This window comes from Fukomys damarensis, unplaced genomic scaffold (assembly GCF_012274545.1).
Source record: "Fukomys damarensis isolate Sample0158 unplaced genomic scaffold, DMR_v1.0_HiC HiC_scaffold_34, whole genome shotgun sequence".
NCBI lineage: Eukaryota > Metazoa > Chordata > Mammalia > Rodentia > Bathyergidae > Fukomys > Fukomys damarensis.
This window is the reverse complement of record NW_022900946.1, coordinates 2,160,238-2,184,701: the sequence shown is the minus strand read 5'-3', so window position 1 is coordinate 2,184,701 and position 24,464 is coordinate 2,160,238. Positions and strand designations below refer to the sequence as shown.

Below are 24,464 nucleotides of genomic sequence, written 5' to 3'. Positions count from 1 at the left end.
AAAAAAAGAGGACTCTTGAGCACTGAGCTGGCTCCCAGGCTGCACTCGGCACTCAGATGCAGTCTCCTGTTTGATCGCCCGACAGCCTGTGCAATGGGGCCTGCAGCTCTCAATGCTGTGCACAGAGGGTGAGGAGTCTGCCCAAGGTCGCCCGCTGGCGAGTGCTGAAGCCAGGGTTGGGGAACCCGGGTTGCAGAGTCTCTGTTCTTAACCACTCCCCTGAAGGCCCCTCATGTGCCAATTTAACTGTTTTTGCACGATACATACCTAATCAGCCCACTCCTACAGTGACACACCTAGAATCCAGCTTTTAGTCACCTGTTATATTTTTTCTAGTCTCATGAATATAAATATACTACTATTAGTATTTTTGAAAGATGAACCATACATTGACTAAAATCACCTTGCATGCTGGATTCATTTCCAGGGCTGGCAGAGTAGAATCCCAGCCCATGTGGCTTCTCATCACACATTGCTGTCTCACAGTTTTGGAGGCTGGACGTTCAAGACCACAGGGCTGGCAGTACGTGCTCTGAAAGTCTGGGGAGAGTCTGTGCCGGAAGTAGCTCTTTGTCCGTGAAAGTGCCGCTCCAGTCTTGGTACTGGGGATCAAACTCGGAACCTTGTACTTGCAAGGCAGATGGCAGAACCCCTGAGCTCAATCCCGGCCCCATGTGCCACTCCAGTCTTTGCGTGGCACCCTCCCCGTGTGTGCGCCCCTGTGGCCAAAGGCACCACGTCATAAGGACATCAGCCGTACCTTCACAACCTCCTCTGAGCATGATCAGTCAGTTACTTTTCTCTCATTGCTGAGACAAAATACCCGGCACCCAAAGTGAAAAGGGAAAAGGTTGACGTGACTTACAGTCCGTAGAGGTTTCAGCCCATAATCGGCTGGCTCCGGGGCTGGGATGGCAAACGGGCCTCACAGAGGAGAAACAGCACACAAGGCAGCAGCAGGAAGGAGAGAGTTTAACAGCATCTTTATGCCCCTTTTATCCCATCCAGACCACAGGGATTAGGGTGGTGCCAAACCAGTGGCTCACATGTGGTGGTTTAGTAATCACACGCCCTTAACCCCAGCACGCACATTCCAGATTCAGCCTCCTCTGAGGAAGGAACCTCCCCTCACCCACACGAGGCTTTGGGGGAGCATCTGTCACAAACCATACCAATGATCATCACAAACACCCGATTTCCCAATAAGGCCACCACACGAGGTTGGGGGAGCATCTGTCACAAACCATACCAATGATCATCACAAACACCCGATTTCCCAATAAGGCCACAGCCACAGGCAACCAGGGATTAAGATTTCCTTTTAGGGGACAGACAACCCCAAACATACATCTTTGTGTAAAGGATTTTGAGAAACAGATTAATTTATTTATAATACTCTTTTCTCCAGAAAGTTCTGACATACTCAACAAAGTACATGTAGCTTGTAGTACAGGGTTTTAAAATGTGTTGTAGGGCACGGTGGCTGCATGCTTCTAATCCCAGCGTTCTGGGAGGCTGATGCAGGAGGATCCCAAGTTTGAGTTTAAGCCCAGCCTGAGCAACTGAGCAAGATTCTGTCTTGGGAGGGGGGCAGGGGTGTAGCTCACCACAGAGGCCCTTGATTCAATTCCCCCAGTGTGGCACAAACAAATAACACAATGCCTAAGGTTGTCACAGCTGGGACTGCAAACTTCCACACATAAGAAAATGCGTCACTGGCCCACCAGCTCTTCTGGGTTTGATTCTTGGAATGATTTGTCCCCAGTCAGGACTGTTTAAGGGGGATGCAGTTTGAGGTAAAAGAAGCCTGATTTCAAACCGACTTGGTGCTCACCTTCCTCTATAAATATACTTGACCGGGAGAAATGTTGCAAAGCCTGCCGCTGTCACCGCCCTCAGTTGAGAGGTAGTACGGGAAGCCACGTGTCACCCAAATGTTAGTCTCCAAAGGCAGCAGGAGTGCAGGGGCCAAAGCTGCCCGTGGGGCCCTCAGCCCGACAGTTGAGGTGACACACGCCGTACAGGTGTGTCACCCCAAGCCAGGGGCTGTCCCTGCTCCACTGTCGGTCTGGGTTGCAGGGCAGGCGTGTGCTGTCACACGCCACATCGTGCTGTGGGGGCCTGATGTTCACACCCCTGGTGGCATAACAATCAGGGGCATCGCGGGAGGACAGCAGGACCCCACACCAGCTCACCCTGCTCCAGGAAGAGCTCAGAAGGGGCTGCTAACATGCTTTACTCCTCGTGGGGTGTGGTCTGTATTGTAGGGGTGCATACAAGACTAGGCTTTTTGTATCTTCCCAGAGAACTGGACTTTTTATCATTACGTGTGGTCTGTCTTAAAAGTATGTGAGGAAATGAAGGCAAAGGGAACAATGAGTGGGGAAGTGAGATGCATCTGGGGGAGACAGATGAGCGCTCGTAAATCCCTGCTGACTTCAAGTCCGCTTTGTCGGAGAGAGCGCTGCTCCAGCTCTCTTCGTCAGTGTTTATGGGGAAACGTTTTCTCCTTTTACTTTCAAACTTTCTGCATCTTTATACTAAGGTTTGTCTCTTATAAGCAGCACGCAATTGTTTTTTATTTTTATTCTCTAACAATCTGTGTGTTCTAATGGAATCATTTAGTCCATTTATGTTTAATGTAATTGCTGATATATCTGGGTTTAAATCTACTATCTTATTGTTAGTTTTTTATTTGTCCTGCCTGTTTGATGCTCCTCTTTCTTCCTTTCTTGCCTTCTTTTGAACTGATTGCTTCGTATTACTCCTTTTTCCTCCTATTAGCTTATTAGTTATATGCTTTTATTATTCTTTTAGTCATTACCAGCAATTACAACATGGATTCTTGACTTATTAGAGTCTACTTTAAATTAGCAAATTTACCACTTTCCATTCTGCAGAGGGACCTTAGACTCTGTGACTCCATTTGCTCCCCTCCTGATTTAAATGCCAGTACCGTGCATTTCCATCGCTCTAGGCTTTGAACCGCACTGAGCATTACTATTGTTGTTGCTGTTGTTGTTTGTCCAGTCCGTAGTCATTTGCCTCCACTCCTGTGATTTCCAATCACTCTCACTCGCAGACTGTAGCCCCCGAGTCTGCTGCAGACTGTTCAGCTCCCCAGGCTAACGGCACTGCTCACAGAACCCTCCAGAGGTCGAGCTGACCTCTCTGGGTATCTTCCTCCTGCATGCTCTCCATCCAACTCACTCCCCCTGCCTTCAAGCAGATTTCTTTTATATTACAGACCTCTGTAATATTTCTCCAGGTTTTCTAGTCATGCTCCAGAAAATGGGTGATCGGAATTAGCTAGTCTGCGGTGCCAGAGCATAACCCACCGCCTGCTTGCTTTTAAGATTGATTTTTCCCCTGTGCCCTTTTCTTTGGCCAACACAATTGAATCTGCATCAATCAAGTATGCATGCGATGCAACTCCGTGACGTCTGCGTTGCTCTCACTGCATTTGCCCCGCCCTCGGCTGGAAGGGACTCGTGTCCTGTGTTGCTCCAGTCTCCATGTGAGGCTTCCGAGACACTAACCAGTATGACCTCCGTCCAGAGACCTGTTGTCTTCCGGAGGGCGAAGGCGCATTTGTCTTCAGTGCACAGAGTTTACCGTCCGAATTGTCAGAGTGCTCTAGGGAGGGATAAATCTGAAACAATTTTCCCAGACAAGCTGCCAACCATGGCAATAAAGTAACACCCTCTCTGTGAGTGAATTAGAAGGTGCTGACAGCCCTGTAGTTAGCGTTTCTGTCGGAAATCCTAAAGTAGAAAGACCATGATGTCGAAGTCCACAGTCTCATAACGTAGGAGTCCGTGTTCATTAATAGCAAGTGGCAGAAATTCACACTGGCTTAGTAAGAAAGGGAAATGTGTAGCTCAAAGATCTAAAGTGTCCAAGACTATAGATGTGTCCTCAGGTGTGGTGGGACCCAGGTGTTCAAACAGTATCACTGGGCAGCTGTTTCTTCATCATTTAGCGGTTTTTCTCTGCTCCAGTGATTCTTACACTTGAACTTGAATCAGCCTTACTTGCTAAGCCAGTGAAAATGCAGGTGGTTGGGCCCTCATCCCAGAGCCTCTGATTCAGTGGGCCCAGGGTTCAGCTTAAGCCAGGGGTGGTCACCAGCCAGCTATTTGTTAGCATTGAATGCTCGCAAAGGGTCGGCATCACTGGCCTAGGCACTTTGATTCCTGATAATTTCAAGGTGACCCTGATGTCGCTGGTCCAGGAAACACCCTTTGGGGACCATATTTCTGGTCACAGGCAAGCAGGCATTTCTCTCGTGTCCCAGAGATGACCCCAGAGGCTCCAGTCTCCCTCTTACCTGCTTTTCCAGCCAAGGGAAAAGAGACCACTCCTTCCCTATTCGTCCACCATGAGTCCAAAAGCCAGCTGTCCCCTGAGCCAGCCTCAGCCTCTGCTTAGGGGACCTTAGGGTCAGATATGCCTCAAAGATGAAGAAAAGCGGGCTGGGAAACTGTGGCTGTGGTGGCAGCCGTGGTGCTGTGAAAGAAAGAAAAGGCCACTGCTGTTCATCGCATGCCAGTCAGCCACACGGTGGTTTTACTAAGGCAGTTGCAGCTGTGGTCATGAGCTTCCTGGCCACTGGCAAAGCCTGCGTTTCCATAAGACCTGCATCATGGGGTCTCTCTGGTAAGATCCCGATCGCCGCTGTGCCCGCGTTTGTTCTTGGAGCGGTCTGTCCCTTCAGTATCTTTAAAGAGGCTGTTCAGGGTAGCGGGGTCTTCCTTCTCAAGGCAGGTGTGGGGCACAGGGCCGTGCTAGCTGTGAGGAAAGACCTGCCCTCTAGTCTGCAGGCTCTGGTTGCCTTCCATCAGAATCAGTATGTTCCAGGCTCGAGAGGCAAAAGCTGGAGGATGAAGGCTAGGGCTACGGAAATCACCTGCCACAGAGAGCCCCCAGCCCAGCGTTAGAGGTGACAGGGACACCCCCCTGAGCCAGGTGCCCGCTGGCTGTAGGCGCCTCACGGCCCACCCAAGCAAGGTGACTGCAGGCTGAGCCCTTCCCACCGAGCGAGCACCTTCAGGGCAGCCCTGGAGTGCACCAGCTGGGGCGGGGTGGGGACAGCAGTGTCTGTCCAGCACGGCCATCAGACAGCCCCCAGGTGTGAGTGCTTCTGTGTCCGGCTGGATCGCAGAGACCAGTGGCCTACGAGCCAGAAGGCCGAGTCTGGCTGGAGCAATGGAGAAAGTGCTGGAGTGTCACAGTGCCACGTGGCCCACACACTGGCGGTGGTTGCCACATTGGGTGCCGGTCCAGGCTTGCCAGCCATGCGGTTTTGCAAGAGAGGCCAGGAGTCCCTGTTTCCAATGGATTTCCTCCTTTTTAAAAGCATGGTGGAGGGTGAGGTGGGAGGATCACCAGATGGAGCCCAGTGGTGGCAACTTAGCAAGTTACAGGGTAACTTAGCAAGGGAGACTTTCCAAAAATTAAAGAAGTGGGGGTGTGGCTCACTGCGAAGGCCGTAGGTTCAGTCCCTGCTGCCCCCCGCTTGGCATCTGTTTCTAATTTTTTTTAAGTATAAAAGTTATACAGTTCACTGCTGGCCAAAGATCAGTGCAGTAGCCCTTTGTTCTCAGATCGACTATTTTCCACTGTCGTGTAGGAGGAAGCAGTCATTTCTCTGAGACTCTGAAGTTGAGCTTTTGGAGTCGTAGCCGGTGAAGGGGAGTGGTCACCTGGCACGGTCGGGACATCCTCCCGCGTTGACATGCCTTCTGTTCCTCTGTTAAAAGTAAGGCTCGCACCAGGGAAGCCCAGAGAAAGCAGAGCTATGGGAAGAGGGATGGTTCTCGACAGAGGAGAGCAGTTTGGGATAAATTCAAATGTGCGATTTGGCTTTCACTGGTGGTACGGATTTACTGGGTGAATAAATTCACCATTCTCCGGCCCTGCAATGAATACATCCACCTCCCTAGAGTGCCCAGTTGCGCTCCCCCACTTGAGCGAGGAGGATGGCAGAGAGTTAGAAGGTGGTTACCGTGCACTGCCACAGAGAGGAGGCGCGGGCAGGTCACGGGAATGTGCAGCCATTTCTGGGAAGCCAGGAGCAGGGAAAGCTCCGGAATTGGCCCTGCAGAGTTGACCTTCACTTGGAGAAAGGGTGATTTAATTTTTAAACGCATCTTCTTAGCATAACATGACTCCAACAGCACAGGCAGCTCCCGACAGAGGCGCTTTCTCTCCTACATGAATGACGCACGGGATGAAAGAGTCCACGCAAATGAATCTCGTGCTTGATGGAGAAAAGCCTTCTGGGGATCTTCTGAGCCAGGCCGTGGGCTTCCTGGGTCCCCAGGTGGCAACTGCTCCAGCCTAGCACAGCCCACTGAGCATGAGAGAAAGAGCCTTGTTCACGTCCTGCCAGTAAAGTGCTTCAGCCACCGCAGAGCTCTTTGAGGGTTGATTCTGTCAGTGTTCGGTGTGAAAAACGGAGGCACTCAGGAGTTGCCAAGTCTGCCTGTCCTGGTACTGCCCAGCCACCGCCCCCTGAGGTTTGCGCCACCAGATGTCTGGGTGCCAGTGTGTTTGTTTAGCTTTGCGTATGACCTTAGTCCCTGCGTCCGGGGAGGTCCGAAGGGGCCTGGGTTTGCAGCTGTGCTTTAGTGACGCTCACAAATGCTGAGATTGGCGAGCGAGGATCGGGGTAGAGTCTTGTTTCAATCATGCAGCCCTGGCATTTGGTCTCATCTCAGTACCTGCCACAGTCCCGGGGCGTATGTGTTTGCGCCCCGCCCCTGGGTACCTGACAGAAGTGGGCACTCTCTCAAATTAGCTTAGCACTCCAGAAGGGTCCAGAGTCCCCATCAAGAGAGTCCCTGCTGCCAGAGTGAGTGGCACACACGTGTAGTCCCAGCATTCTGGGAGGGTGAAGCAAAAGGATCACAAGTTCATCGAGCAACTTAACAATGTAGCAAAACCCTGTCTCAAAATAAAAAATAAAAAGGCTGGGGTTGCTGCTTAGTGTGAAGACCCTGGATTCGATCCCCAGCATTGCAAAAGGAAAAAAAAAAAAACAAGAAACAGTCCTACCTACTTTGGGAGCCAACCCAGCACAGCTTCAGTGCACATCCTGCCCAGGAAACATACAGAAAGACATAGAAACTGCCAGTGTCACTGCCTGTGGCATTTGGTTTTATCTGACTGACATAGAATGAGCGTATGACTTCACAACACGTTGCAGGGTACAGTCCAGTACAGTGTCCGATGCACAGCCATCAGATCAGGGTAACGACAGCATTTCCCTTTCCTCAAATATTGCAGTTTCTCTATGTTGCGAACCTTCAGTGTCTCTCTCTCTCTCTCTAGTTCCGCCAAAGTTTATAAGACGTTGTAGACTACAGCCGCTATGTGGTAGAACACTAAAGCTAACTCTCCCGTCTACCTGCGTTTGTTATACCCAGTGTCTGTGTCGCCTCCCATTCCCTTCCTAGCCTCTAGTGACCTCCGTCCTGCTCATGACTCCGAGTGATCAGCTTCACAAATGAGTTAGGACGTGGTGCTTTTGTGTCTGGCTCCTATCACTTGGCGTAACGTCTTCTGGTTCCATCCTCTCGCTGTGAATGCCAGGATCTCATCCTGTTTGTAGCCAGGTAATATCCCGGTGCGTACACAGGTCACACGTCATTGTCATTCGTGCGTCCGCTGACACCTGAGTCGATCCTGTACCTGGGCTCTCGAGGACAGTGCTGCAGTCGCCATGGTGTGCAGGTGTCTCTGACACACCGCTTTCGTGTCCGCTGGCTGTGTCCCCTGCGGTGCTGCCGCAGGCTCACGGAGTGTGGGGCTGCATCTCTGAGTTCCACACAGCTCTGCTGGTCTACGTCCCCACCAATACTGCGCCTGAGTTTCCCTTTCTCCATCTCCTGCTGGCATTTGTTGATTTGTTGTCTTTTGCCCGTAGCCATTCTGACAGGGGTGAGATGATAGCTCATCGTGTTTTCTGTTTGCATTCCTGGAAGATAAATGATGTGAGCATTTCCCCCATACTTGCTAGCCTCTTGTATGTCTTCTGAGAACTGTCTGTCTGGGTCTTTTACTCATTTTAATCACAGTTTTTACTTGTGTGTTGTTTGAATTCCATATATAGTATAGCTATTAAACTCTTCTCAGAAGGACAGTGTACAAATATGTTCGCCTGTGCTGAAGGTATCTCTCTACTGCTAATCACTTCCTTTTCTGTACTGATACCGCCTAGTTTAATAGGACCCCATGAGTTTAGATTTGCTTTTGTTGCCTGTGCTTGAAGGTCTTATCTAAAAACCATTGCCATAGAGCTGGGGCCTGCCTAGTAAGCACAGGACCTTGTATTTTTTGCATTTTTTTGTGTGTCCAGTTTTTCCAGCCCCATTTATTGAGGTAATTGTCCTTTCTTCAGTGTATGTTCTTGGCGTCTTTGTCAAATGACAGTAGGCTGTAAATACACGAGTTAATGTCCAGGTTTTCTACTCTCTTCCATTGATCTCTGTTTGTTTTTTTAACAGCACTGTGCTGCTTTGGTTACTGTGGCTTTGTATGGTGTTTTGAGGTCAGGTATTGTAATTCCTCCAGCTTGGCGTTTTGTGCCCAGGATTGTTCCAGCTGTTCAAGGCCTCTATGGTTCCACAGGAATTTGTGCCTGTTTTTTTTGTTTTCTCTTTTGTGAACAATGTCATTGGTATTTTGATGAGAATTGTATTGAATCTGAAGATGGCTTTGGGTAGTGCAGGCATTTTAACCATAGTAATTCTTCCAGTCCCTGAGCATCCAATGCCATTCTTGGTGTTGCTACTTGAACTCTCACTTCCAGCGAAACATCCGAACAAGACAGTGACGTGCTCTAGCCAGAACCTTTAATCATCAACAGCCAGGGGTGAGCCAAGGCCAGGAAGGCTGCTCAGCAAGCCTGGCACCAGTCACAGACATACAGCTGTCCTTGGTATGAAGGAGCACGTACCCCGAGAACTCCTCTGCCCTGGTGCCAGAACAGCTGTTTCCCTAGCGTTTGCACTGTGTTAGTACTGTAGGCAGTCTAGAGACAGTGTAAGCCCACGGGAGGATGAACCTACCTTGCCTGTGTCCACTGCAGCATTTCGGCAAGGGACTTCACATCCTCAGATTCAGCTGTGTTACACATGGTTTTCGTTTTATTTGTAAATTCGTGCATTTTTAACATTTTGTGAGCAAGCAGTGACATCACTGCCCTTTGCCCCGAAACATTGCAGAATGTGTACCCTAAGAAGAAGGGCATCCAGTTTACCTGACCACAGGCCACTGAGGACATTCAGGATCATTAGCACTGACACAAGACCGTTTCCTAAGACACAGGCTGTGTTCCAGTCTCTCCTCTTGCTGCAGTCCCATTCTTTATATCGCAGGCCCGGGGTCATCTTTGCACCCATGTGACTTCCCAGGCTGCTGTGAGCCACACCTGTCCCCCAGGCTCGCTTTGTCTCTTGTGACCGGACATTTTTGGAGTGTGCTGGCCTGTTGTTTAGAGTGCTTCTCCGTTGGATCTTGCTTGTTTCGAGCAGTCCTCCAAAGCAGCACCTCCTGTTTTCTTCCCCCAGGACCTTGGAACCACCGAGGAAGATTCCTGTTGCCACCCCTCAAGCCCACACACACTGCTAAGGACCGAGAGGAAGTCGCTTTGGCGGTGCTCCAAGCCATCCAGGTGGAGAACGCTGCCCCGCAGAAGGTGATCTCCCAAGAGGCAGAGCTGCCTGCCAGGCCACTGCAGGTGCGCACCAGGCAGGGCTGCAGGCCAGGAGGGAGCTAGTGCCACGCGGGGCCCTCGGGGCCGGGCAGTGAGAGGTGGAGGAGCAGACCGGACCCTGACCCTTGGGCTCATCTGCATTTGCTGCTTGTGGACAGTTACTGCCCTGCCAGCATTCCTCTTCTGCCACCTGCTTTCTGCTTTTGGTTTGCTTCTGAAAACCTTAGCTCAGTGCTGATGTGACCCCATTGTAGCTGATTGCTCTGCAGACTCCGGGTACCTTAGACAGAGGCCTTAAATTGCTGGGTCAGTTAAAGAGTGGAGCAAACAGCATACCGAGGCTTTGCTGGGTCCCCAGAGCAGGAGCCCTGCAGCTGCCATAGTCTCCCTTGCTCCCTGCTCTCCTACCCTCAGCCCACTGCACTTGTTCACAAAGCCTCTCAGAACCTACAGGTATTCATTTGTACCTGCTGCCTTCGGCCTTGAACAACAAACAGGAAGATGAGTGGGGTGGGGGCGGGGCACAGCCTCAGGAGCCAGAGGCCTCAGTGCTCACAGCGACTCTGAAATAGGCAGGGCTGCTGTCACCACTCTGTTTTAGACATGTGGCCACTGGCACCCAGAGAAGCAAGGTGCCCTGCTCAGGTCCTGCCTGGCTGCAGCCCCAGGTCTGTCCACATCACCAGATCCCGTCTGTACTCTGAGCACCCAGGGCCTTGTGCCCATTTCACAGACAGTGAAACAGAGGTGGGAGTGGCAATGCCCGAGGTGACAAAGCTGGGAGTCCCCCAGACCTGCTGACCCAGATTCCTTCTATGTTTCTGTTTCCTGATGAGATCTTAGGGTCAGGAATAAAGACGTGGTGTCTGTATCTTCCTAGGTCAGTTAGGTGCATCAACAAAGACGACCCTGGCAAATATGGACACGAATTCTGAAAGCACCCAGGAAATGTCTTTGTTAGAGCTGGCATTTGAGGCAGGCTTGCCACCCTGCCCACCCCGCAGCCCAAGGTGTCTGGTGGCCTGACCCCTGACCTGCAGGCCCACCCCGTTTCCCTGATAAATGAAAGAGAAGGGAGGGACCTGGAGAGTTTGGAATGAGAGCACAGGGATGTCCTGGCAGTTCTCTGTGGGGTCCGGTGGCTCTGCAAGTGGGTCGGTCCTTCTGAGGTGCCGCAGGGTCTGGATGAGGCCCTGGTCAGCAGCTCTTCGGAGCACATCGTTGGGCAGGAGCTCCCAGATCCAGAGAAGTGGAGACTTAGCGAGGTTTGGGACCTGGGCAGCGCAGGCCAGCACTGCCACCACATTCCTGTCTCCCGTTGAGACCAGTGGCTGGCGAGGCTGTGCCTTTGGCTATGGCCATGCTGTCCTGGGCCAGGAGGGTTCTGTCCACCTGTGTCTCATAAGCTTTTCATCTTCAGCTGCTTCCTGCTGCCACCACTGCAGCCACAGTGACCGCAATGCCTGAGCCACCCCAGACAGCAGGTGGAGGCCGCGCCGTCCACCAAGCCCTCGACAGGATTGGCCTCTGTGGAAGCAGGTACTGACCGTGGTGCCAGAAAGCCCTTGCCGTGCAGCCACGAGCCCCTCCCTACTGGGTCTCTGCTTTCCGGGGTTCCCAAAGACCGTTTTAAGCTGTAGCTTTAGACTACAACCCCCTCACCCCATCCAGCCCGAGAGCACCCAGGCAACTGAGTTCTGGCAGGGACGTGTTTGTGCCCTCCCCCAGGTCTCCTCGGGGCAGTGAATTGTCCCCCAGCTGTCCTGGGACGAGGGGGCCCAAAGCCACACCCTGGAAGCCTCTTTGCTGTCCTCAGGTTTGCTCACATGCACCTCTCTGCTTGCTCATGGACATGCAGCAGCACAGACTGGACTGGCAAGTTTTATTATCAAAATCACGACCTCACTGTCCAAAATGAACCCACTGATACCCAGAAGGCTGTACCAGCCACGGCCTGTACTGCACATATGTCTCAGCACATGGGGACTCTCCCAGGGCTGGCGTGTAGGGTTGTGCATGTTACAGACTGTGCAGAGTGCCCAGCCCAAATCCGAAATCCAGAAAGGGGCTCACCCTCGGGAGTGGGGAGGGGTGTACTTGCTAAGTCGTGAGCCCTCCAGGGCCGCCTCCGCCTAGAGGGAGCTCCTATTTGTAAATTGTCCAAAAAACCAAATAGGTCCGAGGCAGAGCCAGCCCTTTCCCCAAGTCTGCAGAGCCCAGATGGAAACCATAGCTCCGCACACCCAGGCCATAAATCAGGCTGGGTCTCCACACGCGGAGGGCGTCCCGCCCTGTTCCGGCGGCACTGGTCTTCCTTCCTCCTCCCGAGAGCCTCCGAGCCTCCAGGTGTTCAGGGCGCCCCACTGCGCACCACACACATGGGGTGCGCCTGGGCCCCCTGCTGGGCCTGTCCTCTGCCGGAGCACAGCAGAGCGGAGGCCTGCAGCAGCCTTGGCAGACTGCTTCTGTAAAGGCTGGCCAGGCTGGCAAGCGGTGGGTGCACCATCGCTCACCTGTTAGTTTTAACATAAAAACCACCCTTGGGCCAGAGTGGACACGCAGGCCTTGGTCTGGCCTGCCCCTGCCCTGGAGGCTGCACTCTTCCCGCCAGCCCGGCAGTCCGCTTGCCGTCTGCCCCATGTGCGCCCAACCCAGGGAGAAGCCGCCTTCCTGCTCCCCAAATTGTTCCGTCTCCCTGAGGGGCAGAGCCAGTGTGGTGCCTTCAATGGGAATATGTCCTCTTTTGTGTGTCACTTGCTGCTGCCTGTTAAAATAAAATCCCATTTCAGACAGCAGCAGAAGCTTCCGGAAGTCCAGCAGGCCAATGAAGGTGACCCTGCCCATCCCAAAGAGGTCGCCACACCAAGCAAGGAACGAGCGCTGGACACAGAGGTGAGAACCGGACTCGAAGACTGTGGAGAACCATAGATCCGCCCCTCCGCCATTTTATGATATAGTCTACGAAGCCATTTTGTATTAGGTTTAGTTTTCCTGTAGATCACATGATATGTTCCCGTGGGTGTTTGATGTATCCTTATAAGGTAATAATCTGTTCTCTGTATGCTGATTGGTTGCATTATGGTATATATGTTGCCACCCCTTCCGGGCGCGGAGAGAGCGGGGTAGAGATCCGGAGATGAGGAACTAAACTCCTTGTGTATCAAGTGTGTGCCTCTTTGCTCACGCATCGCCAGTTCAGGCCCCTGTAGTCGCAGACCGAGTTGCCCAAGGCAATCCGGCTCACGACAAAGACCATCAGATGCGTTCATCCTCGCCTCAAAAGACAAGGGTGGAAGAGCCCTCGGAGCAGTCAGGTGTAGTGGCTGGAGCAAGGGAAGCAGAGAAGAAAGGTGTGGGTGCAGCTTTTGGAAAGATCTGTCCACACCTGAGGAAACAGAAGTAGCATGTAGGAAAATCTCCCCCATTGCCGGTGATTAAGATTAGAGCAGCCTTAGCATCCTCTCTGATGCTGTGTTAACCACTTTTTTCCCACAATGGCCTCGAATCTGGCAGGGTTTCTTCCAAACTAGGCTGCTGTGCCTTGCTGGTGGCACACTCTGCAGAAAAAGGATTGCTGGACTCTGCTGGACTCAGAGAGCCTCAGAAACAGCCCAGCAGTCCCAAATCACAGAAGCAGCAAGCTGTAGGCACAAAGGTGTTTACGGTGAAATTGTTGGAAGTACGAAAAATGAGGAGAAACCCATGGAAATAATCTAAATGCCTCCTCATAATGGAGTTAATCGGAAGCATGTGGTGCTATATCAGCCTTAAAGGACAGGCACGATCCTTATGATAATTAGAAACCTGTAGCTCTGTAAAGCTAACTGCAGAGAAGATACGAATCTTTGTCGAGTCCCACGTGGAGGCAGCCACTGCAGACCGGGGCCCTGAGCTGCAGCAGGGAACCCTGCATCGGGGCCAGAGCTCTGTGGGGCTCCTCTTCTCTGCACCCACAGGTGTGTGTCCCCGCACACCCTCCACACACCCAGCTTCACCTGAAATGGGCTTATGGGATTTTTATTATTGGCCAGCAAGGACTTAATGTGAACTCCCACAGCCACGTATAAACCCACATCGCAGGAGCAAGGCCCTGTGCCCGCCTGGACCGGAGGTCCCACACTGCCCCCGGTGCCACCATGGGGAAGGTCCCGTGGGCTCCCGCAGGAGCTCTGGCTCTGGCCCTGTGAGTCTGTGGCTGCCACACAGCCTGTCACACACCAGCCCAGCGAGGACAGGGCAGGACAGGTCAGGAACGGCCTGCTGCTCAGGGCCTGGCCTGGGGCAGGGTGGGCCCAGTTGGAAGTTCATCTTCCCAAAGAACCACAGCTCTTCTCCTCCCAGCTGGAAGAGTTTCTCAGCCGTGAAGTCTGAGTGGTGTGACCTCGGCCACGTTAAAAGAGCCCATACAGATGAAGTTTCTTTGTGTTATGAGAGACAGAAAATGCAGAACAAACTGGAATAAGCAAGAGTAGAAAAGTGCAGGTTCCTGTTGCTATAAATGCTGTGGGTGAGGCCGGGCGGGCCTGGATGCTGCAGCACACACCACTCTCATCGTGACCTCAGTGCCAGCTGCGGCTTCCGCTCTGCTTCCTCCAGGGCCAGTCCCAGCTCCGCTGTCTCCCTGCAGCCCCAAAACTGCTAGAGTAGCTCCCCTCGCTCCCTTTCCCTGTGGAGGAACAGCCTGCCACCCACACGAAGCTGACATTGTCCTGCCCTAGAGCCATGCCCAGTGCCAAGCTGTTCCTGCCTGGTGGCCCAGGGGAAAGCACACCCACCCGGTTGAGAGAGGACCAGTGAGTGCCAGGGATCACGAACTTCCAGACCCCAAAGCCAGGCAACACAGAAAGCAGAGCGGTAGTTTCGACACCGGCACGTGTGAGTGACACCCTTAGTTCAGAGACCTGGGGCTTTTTCATTTAGACTCTCAGCTTGGGAATCACACATTTCTGATCGGCATTGGGTGAGAGGTCCAGAAGGGCCCCCACAAGGCAGCCCTCCTACCTGCTGTTCCTCCTGCCACGTGGCCCTTCTTCCTACCTCCAACAAGCAAAGCAAACAGCCCTGCTCCTCCTGCCTCCCGGGCTGCTCACCTGGCCCTGGCACGCTGTACCATGCACGAGTTCAAGAGCTGCCAATCCCGCGGTCCGATTATCAGCTCCCTGCAAAACTGGGACTCAGCCCAGGGCAGCGAGGGCCTGGCCGGGCCCGGAGTGGTAGGAAGGAGGGCGAGGCGGGAGCTGTGGGTCTGACAGCCAAGCTAATCAGAGCGGGCTCCGCGGCCCCCCACCGCCATCCAGCCCCATCTCGAGGCAATCAGGGCTCATCCAAACACACGCTGGGAGCAATAGCACAGCTCACTGGCTATTAATTAAAAAAATAAGTGGGGAACAGTTGCTGTTCATTTACGTGGCCCTCCTCTCACAGCCCTTGCGGATTCCGGTGCTAATTAGCAGAGGGCACGTGCACATGGGGAAAGCACTGTTTTATGAGCGACCACTCTGTGCGACCAGGGCTTCAGCGGGGCCCGGGCCCAAGGCACCGTTCTGCAGGGTGGCTGTTTACGATGGCGCTCATGCACGCTCGGAGCAGACAGCCTGCCTGGGCAGGAGGCAGGCTCTGAAGTCAGCAAAGGAGAGAACAGGAATTATGGGCGGGCACCACCATGCCTGGCCCGTTAGTACATTTTAAATGTTTTCCAAGCAGGATCTGACGTAATCTTTACGACGGCCACAGGTGTCCGGTCTTGTCTTGGCTTCTCCCTGGAGGTGGGGAAACCACAGCCCTGGGAGGCTGAATAGCATGCAGAAAGGCCACAGCAGTGCGCGTGCTGGGTTTCAGCCTGTGGTAGCCTCGTCCTAGATGTCCTTTTTCTCTCCTTGAAGGATGAGTGGAGACCGAGAGCAGAAGAGATCAAAGATGCCGTGGACGTTTTCATGGAAATCACATCCAACTGGGGCAACCCGTCCTGGGTGGGTCTCACGGAAGTGGAGTTCTTCGGTCTGCACAACACGAAGCTCTGCGTGTTGCCCCAGGACGTGTATGTGCTGAACGGTGGAACACCCGGGCAGCCGGGCCGCCTGGTCAACAGGAACGCAGCTGTAAGTGGAGGGCACCGCGGGCTCTTCATTGCCTACTTGGCACGCTTCTCTGCCTGCGTGGCAGCCTGTGCTGAGGGAGGGAGCCCGTCCTCCGCCTGGCAGACAGCCCCAGAGGCTCCCTGCACACTCCCCGGGGCCTGGCTCTGAGGGCGGCCGTCTGTCCCCTTGGGTCCCCTCGCAGCTTGTTACCAGCAGACCCAAGACCCTGGGATCACTGAGGCAGCGCCCTCATTCTGTGGGTGAGGCTGGCAGAAGCCCGACCTGGCCACGTCCACATCCGCCACCCAGGCACGGGCCGCACAGCCCACAGGTGTTCAGTACCCGAGACTTTAAGAGGAAGAAGAGCACTGGTGCTTTCCTTGCCTGCCACTTTCAGGTTGGACACAGACCGTGGGAGCAGTAGCCAGCCACGCTGTCCTTACCCCCGTGTGCTCCGGCACCGCTCGCCAGTGACCAGGAAGGCCCGAGAGCGAGGCTGGCCTGCCGGAGACAGCGGGGCTGCACGGTCTCTTGCACCTTTTAAACTACCATGTGCATGTGTTACCTGTTCTTCCCCCGAATTGTTAATTTTTAAAATGCATCCAAAGCAAAAGCCCCGGGTTCAGTTGTCGCCCTGTGCCAGCACAGTGCGCAGCGCTTCCTCCTGGGCTGTCCCATGGGCCTGGTACATGGCTCTCATGTGGACGCAGTGTGTGATCACATGCAGGTCTAAGCGCACAGGCTTGGGAAACAGAAACCCTGGGTTCAAAGCACGGCCTGTCTAACTGTGACCGCTGCTGAATTCCTGCTGTGGGGATTAGCTCAGTAGCACTGTGCCTGCCTCACAAGCACAAGGTCCTGAGTTCAATCCCCAGTACCCCCAAAAACGTAGACACTGTGGGGTCAGGACAGTGAGGCTGCAGGGTCAGCTGTGGACGGGAAGGGCTCTTCCCAAGGCTGCAGCACACAAAGGTGGCTGTTTTCCCTGGGGTTCTTGTTTACCGTGTACATACCACCAAGAAGTAGATGTTACTATTCTCAGTTTAAAAAAGGGGATGAGAAAGTCCTGGAAATCCCCAGTCCTAGAGCCCCAGCTTCTGCTCGTGACCATGTGGCCTTAGGGAGCCGAGTTGCCTTCATGGACTCCATTTCTCTGCCCCTGTGAAATGAAAGATGGGAGGTGGATCATCTGTTGTGATACTTAGATTGTCGGCAAAAGAAACCAAGTGTGACTCACTTTAGCACCATGTGTGTCTGTGTGTGTGCATGCACATGTGTTACTGAGGATTGAACTCGGGGCCTTTGTTCTTAGCTGCATTCCCTAACCCTTTTTAAAAACTTTCATTTTCATACAGGATCTTACTAAGTTGCCCAGGCTGAGCTCCAATTTCTAACCCTTCTGCTTCAGCCTCCCAGAGGGCTGGAATTACAGGGAGGCACTGCTGTGCCTGGCTTTAGCACTGTTGTTGTTGTTGTTGTTGTTGTTGTTGTTGCCGCCGCTGACTGAACTCGGGCTCTTGTGCTTTTGAGGCAGGCAGTGGAACCACTGAGCCAAAGCCCCGGCCCTAGCTCATTTTTTAAAAAAGGAAATTTGTTTCAAATCTTTTGGGTACCTAACATATTCACTCTCACCGAGGAGAAGGGCACAGGCCTCGTGGTCATGTTGGGGTCCAGCAGCCCGAATGCTTGAGCACCAAGGGTCTGGTCTTCTTTGGGGGACCCAATGAACCAGAGGACGTGAGCCCCCTCCAGATGGCAGCTGCTAGGGTGGTCCTGGTGCACACACCCTGCCCGGCTTCCTGACTGCAGTCTGTGGACCCTGAGGTTGCCTTGCCAGTGTCCCCATCCCCTTGTGCAGAAAGCAGTGGCTCCTAGAAACCTTGTGGTACAGACCAGAGCACTCCAAAGATGATAAAAGGCATCGCTGGATTTGAGAGGAGCCGATTCTGACAGCTGCTCTCCATATTTCTCTGTTCCCAGAGGCTGATGGGCTTTGCTGTGTGATGACAGAGGGCCTGACCCATGGCTTTGGTTGGGGCTTTGGTTCGGTTTGGTTTTTGACTTTATTTGTTTGGGGGCCCTGAGATTGAGGCGGGAGGCACCTGTGTCTCCCTGGGTTCCCGGGTCTCTGTGGGGAAGCGGATTCCCCTGCTCTCCCAAATGAGTGAGTCTGTGCTGCAGTCCTGGGCGACCAGGACACACTGCCTCTCAGAACACCCAGTTTCCCTGGCACGTGCCTGCCACACTTAACCCTCACATCAGCCTTGCAGTGATGCTCCCCACCTCACAGTGACAAAACCCAGTAGGGGACCAGTGGCCTGTCCCTGCCACCCCGCCATGGCCGGTAGATCCTGCTGAGGAACCAGAAGGGAAGTGGGTGCAGAAGAGAAGGTGCCTCCTGAGGAGGGAGCGGGGCCCGTGGCGGATGTGGGTGGGCCCAGGCTCCATGCCAAGCCCCTTCCCTCTGCGCCACTCCGTCTCCCCATGGCTGCACCCCGCCCACGGTGTCGAGGATGCCAGGTTGTACACCCAGCCCCGCCCCGTCCTCTGAGGGCCTGGCATGAATGTCTACTTCCTGCTGACATCTCATCTTGGATAACTCCCGGCTGTCCCGGACCACAGAGATCTAACCCTGAGCCCTGGCTCCCCTCCCATGTCACCACATGCTGTCCCTTTCCGTGACACCCGTGGGCAGGAAGTGGCACTACTGTCCCCTCAGCTGTGTCAGCACACCTCTTAGAGCCTTCCAGATTAATATGTAATTACTTCCAAATAAAGTCAACCCAGATGTGGTGGTTCACACCTGTACTCCGGCCCTCTGGGAGGTGAGTCAGGACAATACAAGTTCAAGCCCAGGCTTCGCAAGACCTGTCTCAAGAAATAAAAACAGACCAGGGATGTCATCCAGTGCAAAGGCCCTGGGTTCAGTCCTAGTACCACAAAAGAAAATTACTTCCGAATAAGAAGTTAGAGTGTTTACACACTTAGATGTCCTGGGGCCAAGTGTGAACAGGCCACTGTCCCAGCTGCCTTCCCACACACCAACAGGGCTTGCAGTTCCACCTCCCATAAGGCCTGACGCCACCCCTCTCTCCATCTCCACGGCTCCTCCCGTGTCTGATGCCTGCCCCTCTTGCTTGGACAGTTAACTGGCCTTCCTCTGTCCTCATCCACACACTTCTGTCTCCACTCCGTATCCAAAGTGATCTCTAAAGAATATCAACCATGCCTCCCCTGCTTAAAACATCGCCATGACTTCCTGTCGCACTTAGTAATAAAACCCAGGTGCCTGACTGGCCGGGAAGCTCGGAGTGAACAGGCCTGCTTCCCCCGCCGCCCGCCCCACACCCGGTGCTCCTGCAGCCCCAGCCTGCCAGCTGCTCCTTCAGCTGCTGTGTGCATGCCCACCGCTCCAGGTGTCCAGTTTCCAGATCTCCAGTGGCTCCTCTGCATTCAGATTTCAGCCGAAACATTACTTCCTCAGCAAGGCCTTCCCTACCCAGGAATCTCAAGAGGCCCTGGCTCCTTCTGAGCCCATCTTGTCATCAGAAATTATCCCGTCACGTGTTTAGTGTCTGTTAGCCCCAGGCATATCAGAAGTATTTGTCCTGCTCACACTATACTTCCAGCATATAAGCTGTGCAGTACACATTTTAAAATTTGTATTTGGAAGTAATTATAGATTGGCTATAGGAAATTGTAAAAATAGCGCAGAGAATACAGATAAAAATAGAGCCATTCAGTGAAACAAAGTTGGTTCTTCAAAAGGATCAGCAGATTGCCAAACCTTTAGCTAGGCTAATGAAAGAAAAAAGAGCTCTGATTCAAATTAATAAGGTCAGAATGAAAGAGGAGATGTTACCGTTGACCTTATGGAGATAAGAATTATAAGGGAATATTATGAACAATTGTATGCCAACAAATTAGACAACCTAACTAAAACGGACAATCCCTAGAAAGATGCAAGTGACCAAAACTGACATAAACAGAAAACCTGCACAGACCTAAAGCAAGGAGAGAGATTGACTTTCTCATCAGACACTTCCGAAGAAAAGTCCAGGTCAGGTGGACGGGATGCTGATGAGTCTTACCAAACATCTGAAGAGTTACCAATTAACAGTTCTTCCAGAGTGATTTTCGAATACAGCAGTGCCCTGGTACCAAATCAGACAAGGAAACTAGGTGTCACCCATCATTAGGGAATGATGTGAACAGAAGGTACAGTAATGTACAGCTTCATACCCACTGGGACGCCAGGATAAAAAAGGGAGAAGAAGTAACTGCACACAGGTACTAGGGAGCATGTGGAGAAGCTGGCACCCACCCACCTTCCTGTTGGTGGGGAGTTCAGCCCCGGTGGACAGCAGCCTGGGCACAGCTTGGTGAGGGAGTCCTTGCCTCACATGTGCAGAGCCCTGCGCTCCAGCCCCAGCGTTGAGAAGCCGGCGTGCTCTATAAGCCTCGTGCGGTGTGCGACCCCTTTGGTGTGTCTCGCTCAGTGCAGTGCCCTGGACGTACGTCCAAGACTTGGTGTGTATCAAGTTCGTTCCTTTCTGATGAAACTGGAGTGGGTTCTGAGACAGTGTCTTCCTGTCGGTGGGCGGATCTGTGATAGGGCGATGCTGGAGCAGAAAAGAGGCTTTGGATTGGGAGTTCGAAAGTTACCTCCTCAGAGAGACCTCCTCCAACCGTCCATTCTAAAGCAGCCACTCCATGATCCGCCGATAGCAGTTCTCTCTGATGTTCTTCAGAGTTTTTCCCTACTTGACTTTTTTTCTTGGAAATTGTGCTTGCTGGCCTTCCACCTGGGGCAGGGCTACTGAACCCACGAGGTGGGGGGTCACTGCACACCCCGCACATAGCTCTGTGTCAGCCCTAGGGACTGGGGGCTCAGGGCAAGGTGCAGTGGTCGCTGGCGCTGCCTGTGCCCGCGCCTTCCCCTCCCACAGCACAGCACAGCACACTGGCTGCTCTACGTGGTGCTCTCACCTCCCTCATAGAGGGTTTTTTTCCAGGTCTCCTGGGTCTGCCCCGGGGAACAGCACCAAGGCGTCAGTTGCAGCCCACAGCCAACTCGTCCAGTGAACTGTTCGGCTCCAGGCACCTGCATGAGTGGTCAGCTTGGTCCACGCCTGCCCAGGCTCCCATGGACGTGTCCCTCTCTGTCTGCAGGAAGTCTTATACCCGGATAGGCCAGAGCCCTGCTCAGCTGCAGGCTCTGCTGCCAGGCTGGCCCAACAGCACCCACAGTCTGGGACTGGAGAAGCCCGCACGGCGGCAGCACTGTGCACATGCCCTGCTGCTTGTCTGGCACCTTTCCTACCACCTGCGAAGGGAGAGGACTCTGTAGGCGTGCCGCCCACTAGCCTGGTGCTGGGGCTCTGCCCCGCTTCTCCTGAAGACCTGCCTGTGGACAGGAGGCCTCCGAAGGCCTGGCGGCTAATGAGGTCCTCAGTGACCGGCCGGTTAATGTGCCCTGACTTTGATCACCACAGTTCCCACACAGCCTCCTGTTACTCCCCGTGCTCACAGCACTGTGAAGGAAAATCAATTACGGCCCCTGTGCCTGCACCCAGGGTCGGCCTCCGGGCTCTCCCTCAGTGACCTGCTTTGGCTGGGCTCAGGGAAGGAGGAGATGGATTTGAAGGTGTGCTCTCCTAGCACACCTGCACCCTGCAGCTGCCCAGGGCACCAGTTCTTGCCCAGCTTGAACAGCACGCCAGAAGTCTGAACCCCTTGAACTCATCCCCCACCCCCACAACAAAGTCCACCTCCTTCCTCCTGAAAGGGACCATTGTCTCCGAAACAAGCCCCCTCTGTTCTCCCCCCGCAGCTGGAGCTGGGGCCTCCCCTCTCTGGGGCCGACAACCCAAGTCAGGCGTCCTCCCTCCCCACACGGCCCAGTGGCACACGCGTCCCCATGATCTTAAACACAGGGGCGATGCCCCTTTGGATAAATGGACCTGGCCCCGGCACTGCCACACAGTGGGTGCTCCCGGGCAGACAGGACCTGCGGGGATCCCAACGCAGCCTGTAGGGCCAGGATCCTGTGAGGGGACAGGAGGAAGGGTGAGACAGCAGGGACTTGTGGGGACTGCGGGATCAGCTCCAGGCTGTGCCACAGGGCATCCTGAGTGGCCATGTGTCTCAAATCTGCAGAGAAGCTGGAAACCTGGCTCTTGGGTTTTTAAGTGCTGGCAAAGAATTTATCTTTGTTGTCTTGTTGTTGTTGTTTCTTTTTGAGACAGGGTCTCACTATGTAGTTGAGACTGACCTGGAACTCACTATTTAGCCCAGTGATCCTCCTGCCTCAGCCTCCCGAGTACTGGGATTACAGGTGTGCACCACCACACCCAGTGTTGTTGTTTTGACATTTCACACATTAAACAAAGTACCTCTGAGAGCCAGATCCAGTTTAAAACCTCTGAAGTCCCCAAGAGAGGATGGGGTAAGGGGAGACGTCATTTCTCTCTCACTCAGTCATGAATTCACAAAGAATCGTTGGGCCTTTGCCGTGTGCCCAACACCAGCGGTGAATGCCGAGCCCTCTCAGGTGTTGCTGGCCAGGCGGGCTGGAGACGGACGTACCTGTGCCGGGGAAGAGGTGCCAGTGGGGCTCAGGTTTTAGCTGCAGTTCTCGGGGTGGGAGCAGAGGCCTGGCCTGCACCAGGCACTGAGGTCCAGCCAGCGTGGGCCAGACTGGGAGCAGCTTGGGTTGGTTCGGATGGGATGTAGACCGGACAGGAGGAGGCAGGCTGAGGAAGTCCCTGCCTGGCTTTCCCACCTGCCCCCAGGGCAATCACGAACTCAAACCACTGGTGTGCATGACTCAGAGGCAGGCGCTCTGGCGGCCTCGGCTGCCCCGCCAGCAGCAGAAACTGGGATCTGCAGTCCCTGGGCCTCCATGCTCAGAAGCCCCCTGGCACAATGCCCTGTCGCAGTCCCAACGAAGGCCTCAGCCAGATTCTTCCTTTTCTATTTTACAATTTTAAAAAATTCAACAGGCTTCAACGAAAGAAAATCAAAGCTCCATTTGCCAGGTTAATCAAACAGCGGGCGTGGTGGCCCCTTTCCCATCCTTCCTCCTGGTGCCCCTCCCAACCCTGCATATTCCTCAGAGCCGATTAAGTTGATTAAAATAAAGCCCACTGCATTTTAAATTCCCTCCGGCTGGCAGATCAGAGGGGCTGCGGCAGCTGTGTGTGGGGACAGGGTCAGCAGGGACTGAGCTCCGAGACCCGCGGGGTGCTGGGCAGAGAAGGTGGCCTGGCCTGCTGTCCCCGGCCTCCCAGCCCTCATGAGTCCGGGCCACTGTCATTTTAACCAGGCAGAAAGGAGCCTAACGGACCCCTCTCATGCTGTCCTTTCAGGGCAAGACGGAGCCCTCGGCGTGGACCTACCCCTTCCGCCCACCGATCCAACTCATCTTTGTCATCCGCGACATAGGCTGGCCGCACGACCTTGGTCTGACCACCATCAGGGTCTGGAATTTCTGGGCCCCAGAAAGGGTGAGTAGCAGGTCTGCTTCCCTGTGGGGGCTGGGTGGATGAAGCACCGAGCAGTTTGCCAGCCTGGTTCCCGAAGCCCCAGCTGGGCGAGGGCAGCCCTGCTGCCCCTTCTCATGGTGCAGAGAGGCCTCACACGCCTCCAAAGGAGCCGCCAGGAGCAGAGCTCTGGGAGGAGACCCGACTTCCCCATTTGTGGGGGAACTGAGAAAATAGGAACTGAAGCTCAGTTTTACAGATGAGAAAGCAGAGGCACAGAGAGGCTCTGTAGCTTGCCCGTAGTCACACAGCTGGTCAGAGACTGAGTTAGAACAGGAACCCAGGTGTGCAGACTCCAAGGCCAGTCTTCAGCCAGCACTCTCAAAACGCTGCTCTGCGGTGACTCACCGGGAGTCTGGCTAAGAAGCAGGTATAATGTAGCTGCTGCAGGCCTGGGCTGGACGCTTTCTGCCTGAGCACCTCCCGCTGCAGGCATTTGCCCGATTTTACTTGCGTCTGTTCCTTCATGCTGCACGTTACTGAGCACACATCAGGGCCCTCCGGCATCACGGTAAGTTCCGAAGACAGCCTGACCCTGAAGGCGCATCTTGTGCAGAAGCCCAAGGAGTAGAGGGCGAAACTCTAACACAGGGTGGGGGCGCCCAGTGGTGGGCTGCGGCAGAGGACCCGGTGTGCGAGGAAGCCGGGCGCCAGTTGCTCCGTAGGTCCCCTGAGGACAGACACGGGGGCAGGGCTTGCTGTTCCCGTCCTTTGGATCTTCTGTAAGGAAGCAGAAGGATGAGGACAAGGAGGAACTGGTCCTCCACCTCAGTCCTATGGGGCAGACATTAGGGGCTGCTGGGGACTGCGGCCAGCTGGAGGCCCGTGGCCAGGGAAAGGGCCCGGCTGCTGGGTAGGGACATTGGCTGTGCTGCTAGGTCTTCTGGCCACGGCCAGGCAGCTTGGAAATCCGATTTCTGAGGTGAGTCTTCTGTAAATGTCAGTCGTTCGTTTCCGTTTTTGCGAAGTTCCATTCAGTTCTGGGGAAGCTCCTCTCTGGGTTGGAATGACCTGCTCCAGACTGTGTGGAACAGGAGGAGGGAACACGGAAGGGCCTGGCAGGGCCCGCTCCCAGCCCGGTGCAGGGGCAGCGGGCCAGGGGGGGCCGCTGGGTGCAGGGTG

General features: G+C 54.1%; 1 protein-coding gene across 4 annotated transcripts in view; it reads left to right on the top strand.

The window, feature by feature from the left end:
* Katnip (katanin interacting protein) overlaps positions 1-24,464 on the top strand; it is a 169,404-nt gene that overhangs the window by 100,699 nt on the left and 44,241 nt on the right. For all 4 annotated transcript variants that reach the window (XM_019207405.1, XM_019207406.2, XM_019207404.2 and 1 more), the window contains 5 exons: positions 9,576-9,745; positions 11,142-11,260; positions 12,511-12,613; positions 15,604-15,819; positions 23,169-23,306. In XM_019207405.1, coding sequence (XP_019062950.1) covers positions 9,576-9,745; positions 11,142-11,260; positions 12,511-12,613; positions 15,604-15,819; positions 23,169-23,306 — 746 coding nt within the window. The remainder of the gene's footprint in view (positions 1-9,575; positions 9,746-11,141; positions 11,261-12,510; positions 12,614-15,603; positions 15,820-23,168; positions 23,307-24,464) is intronic.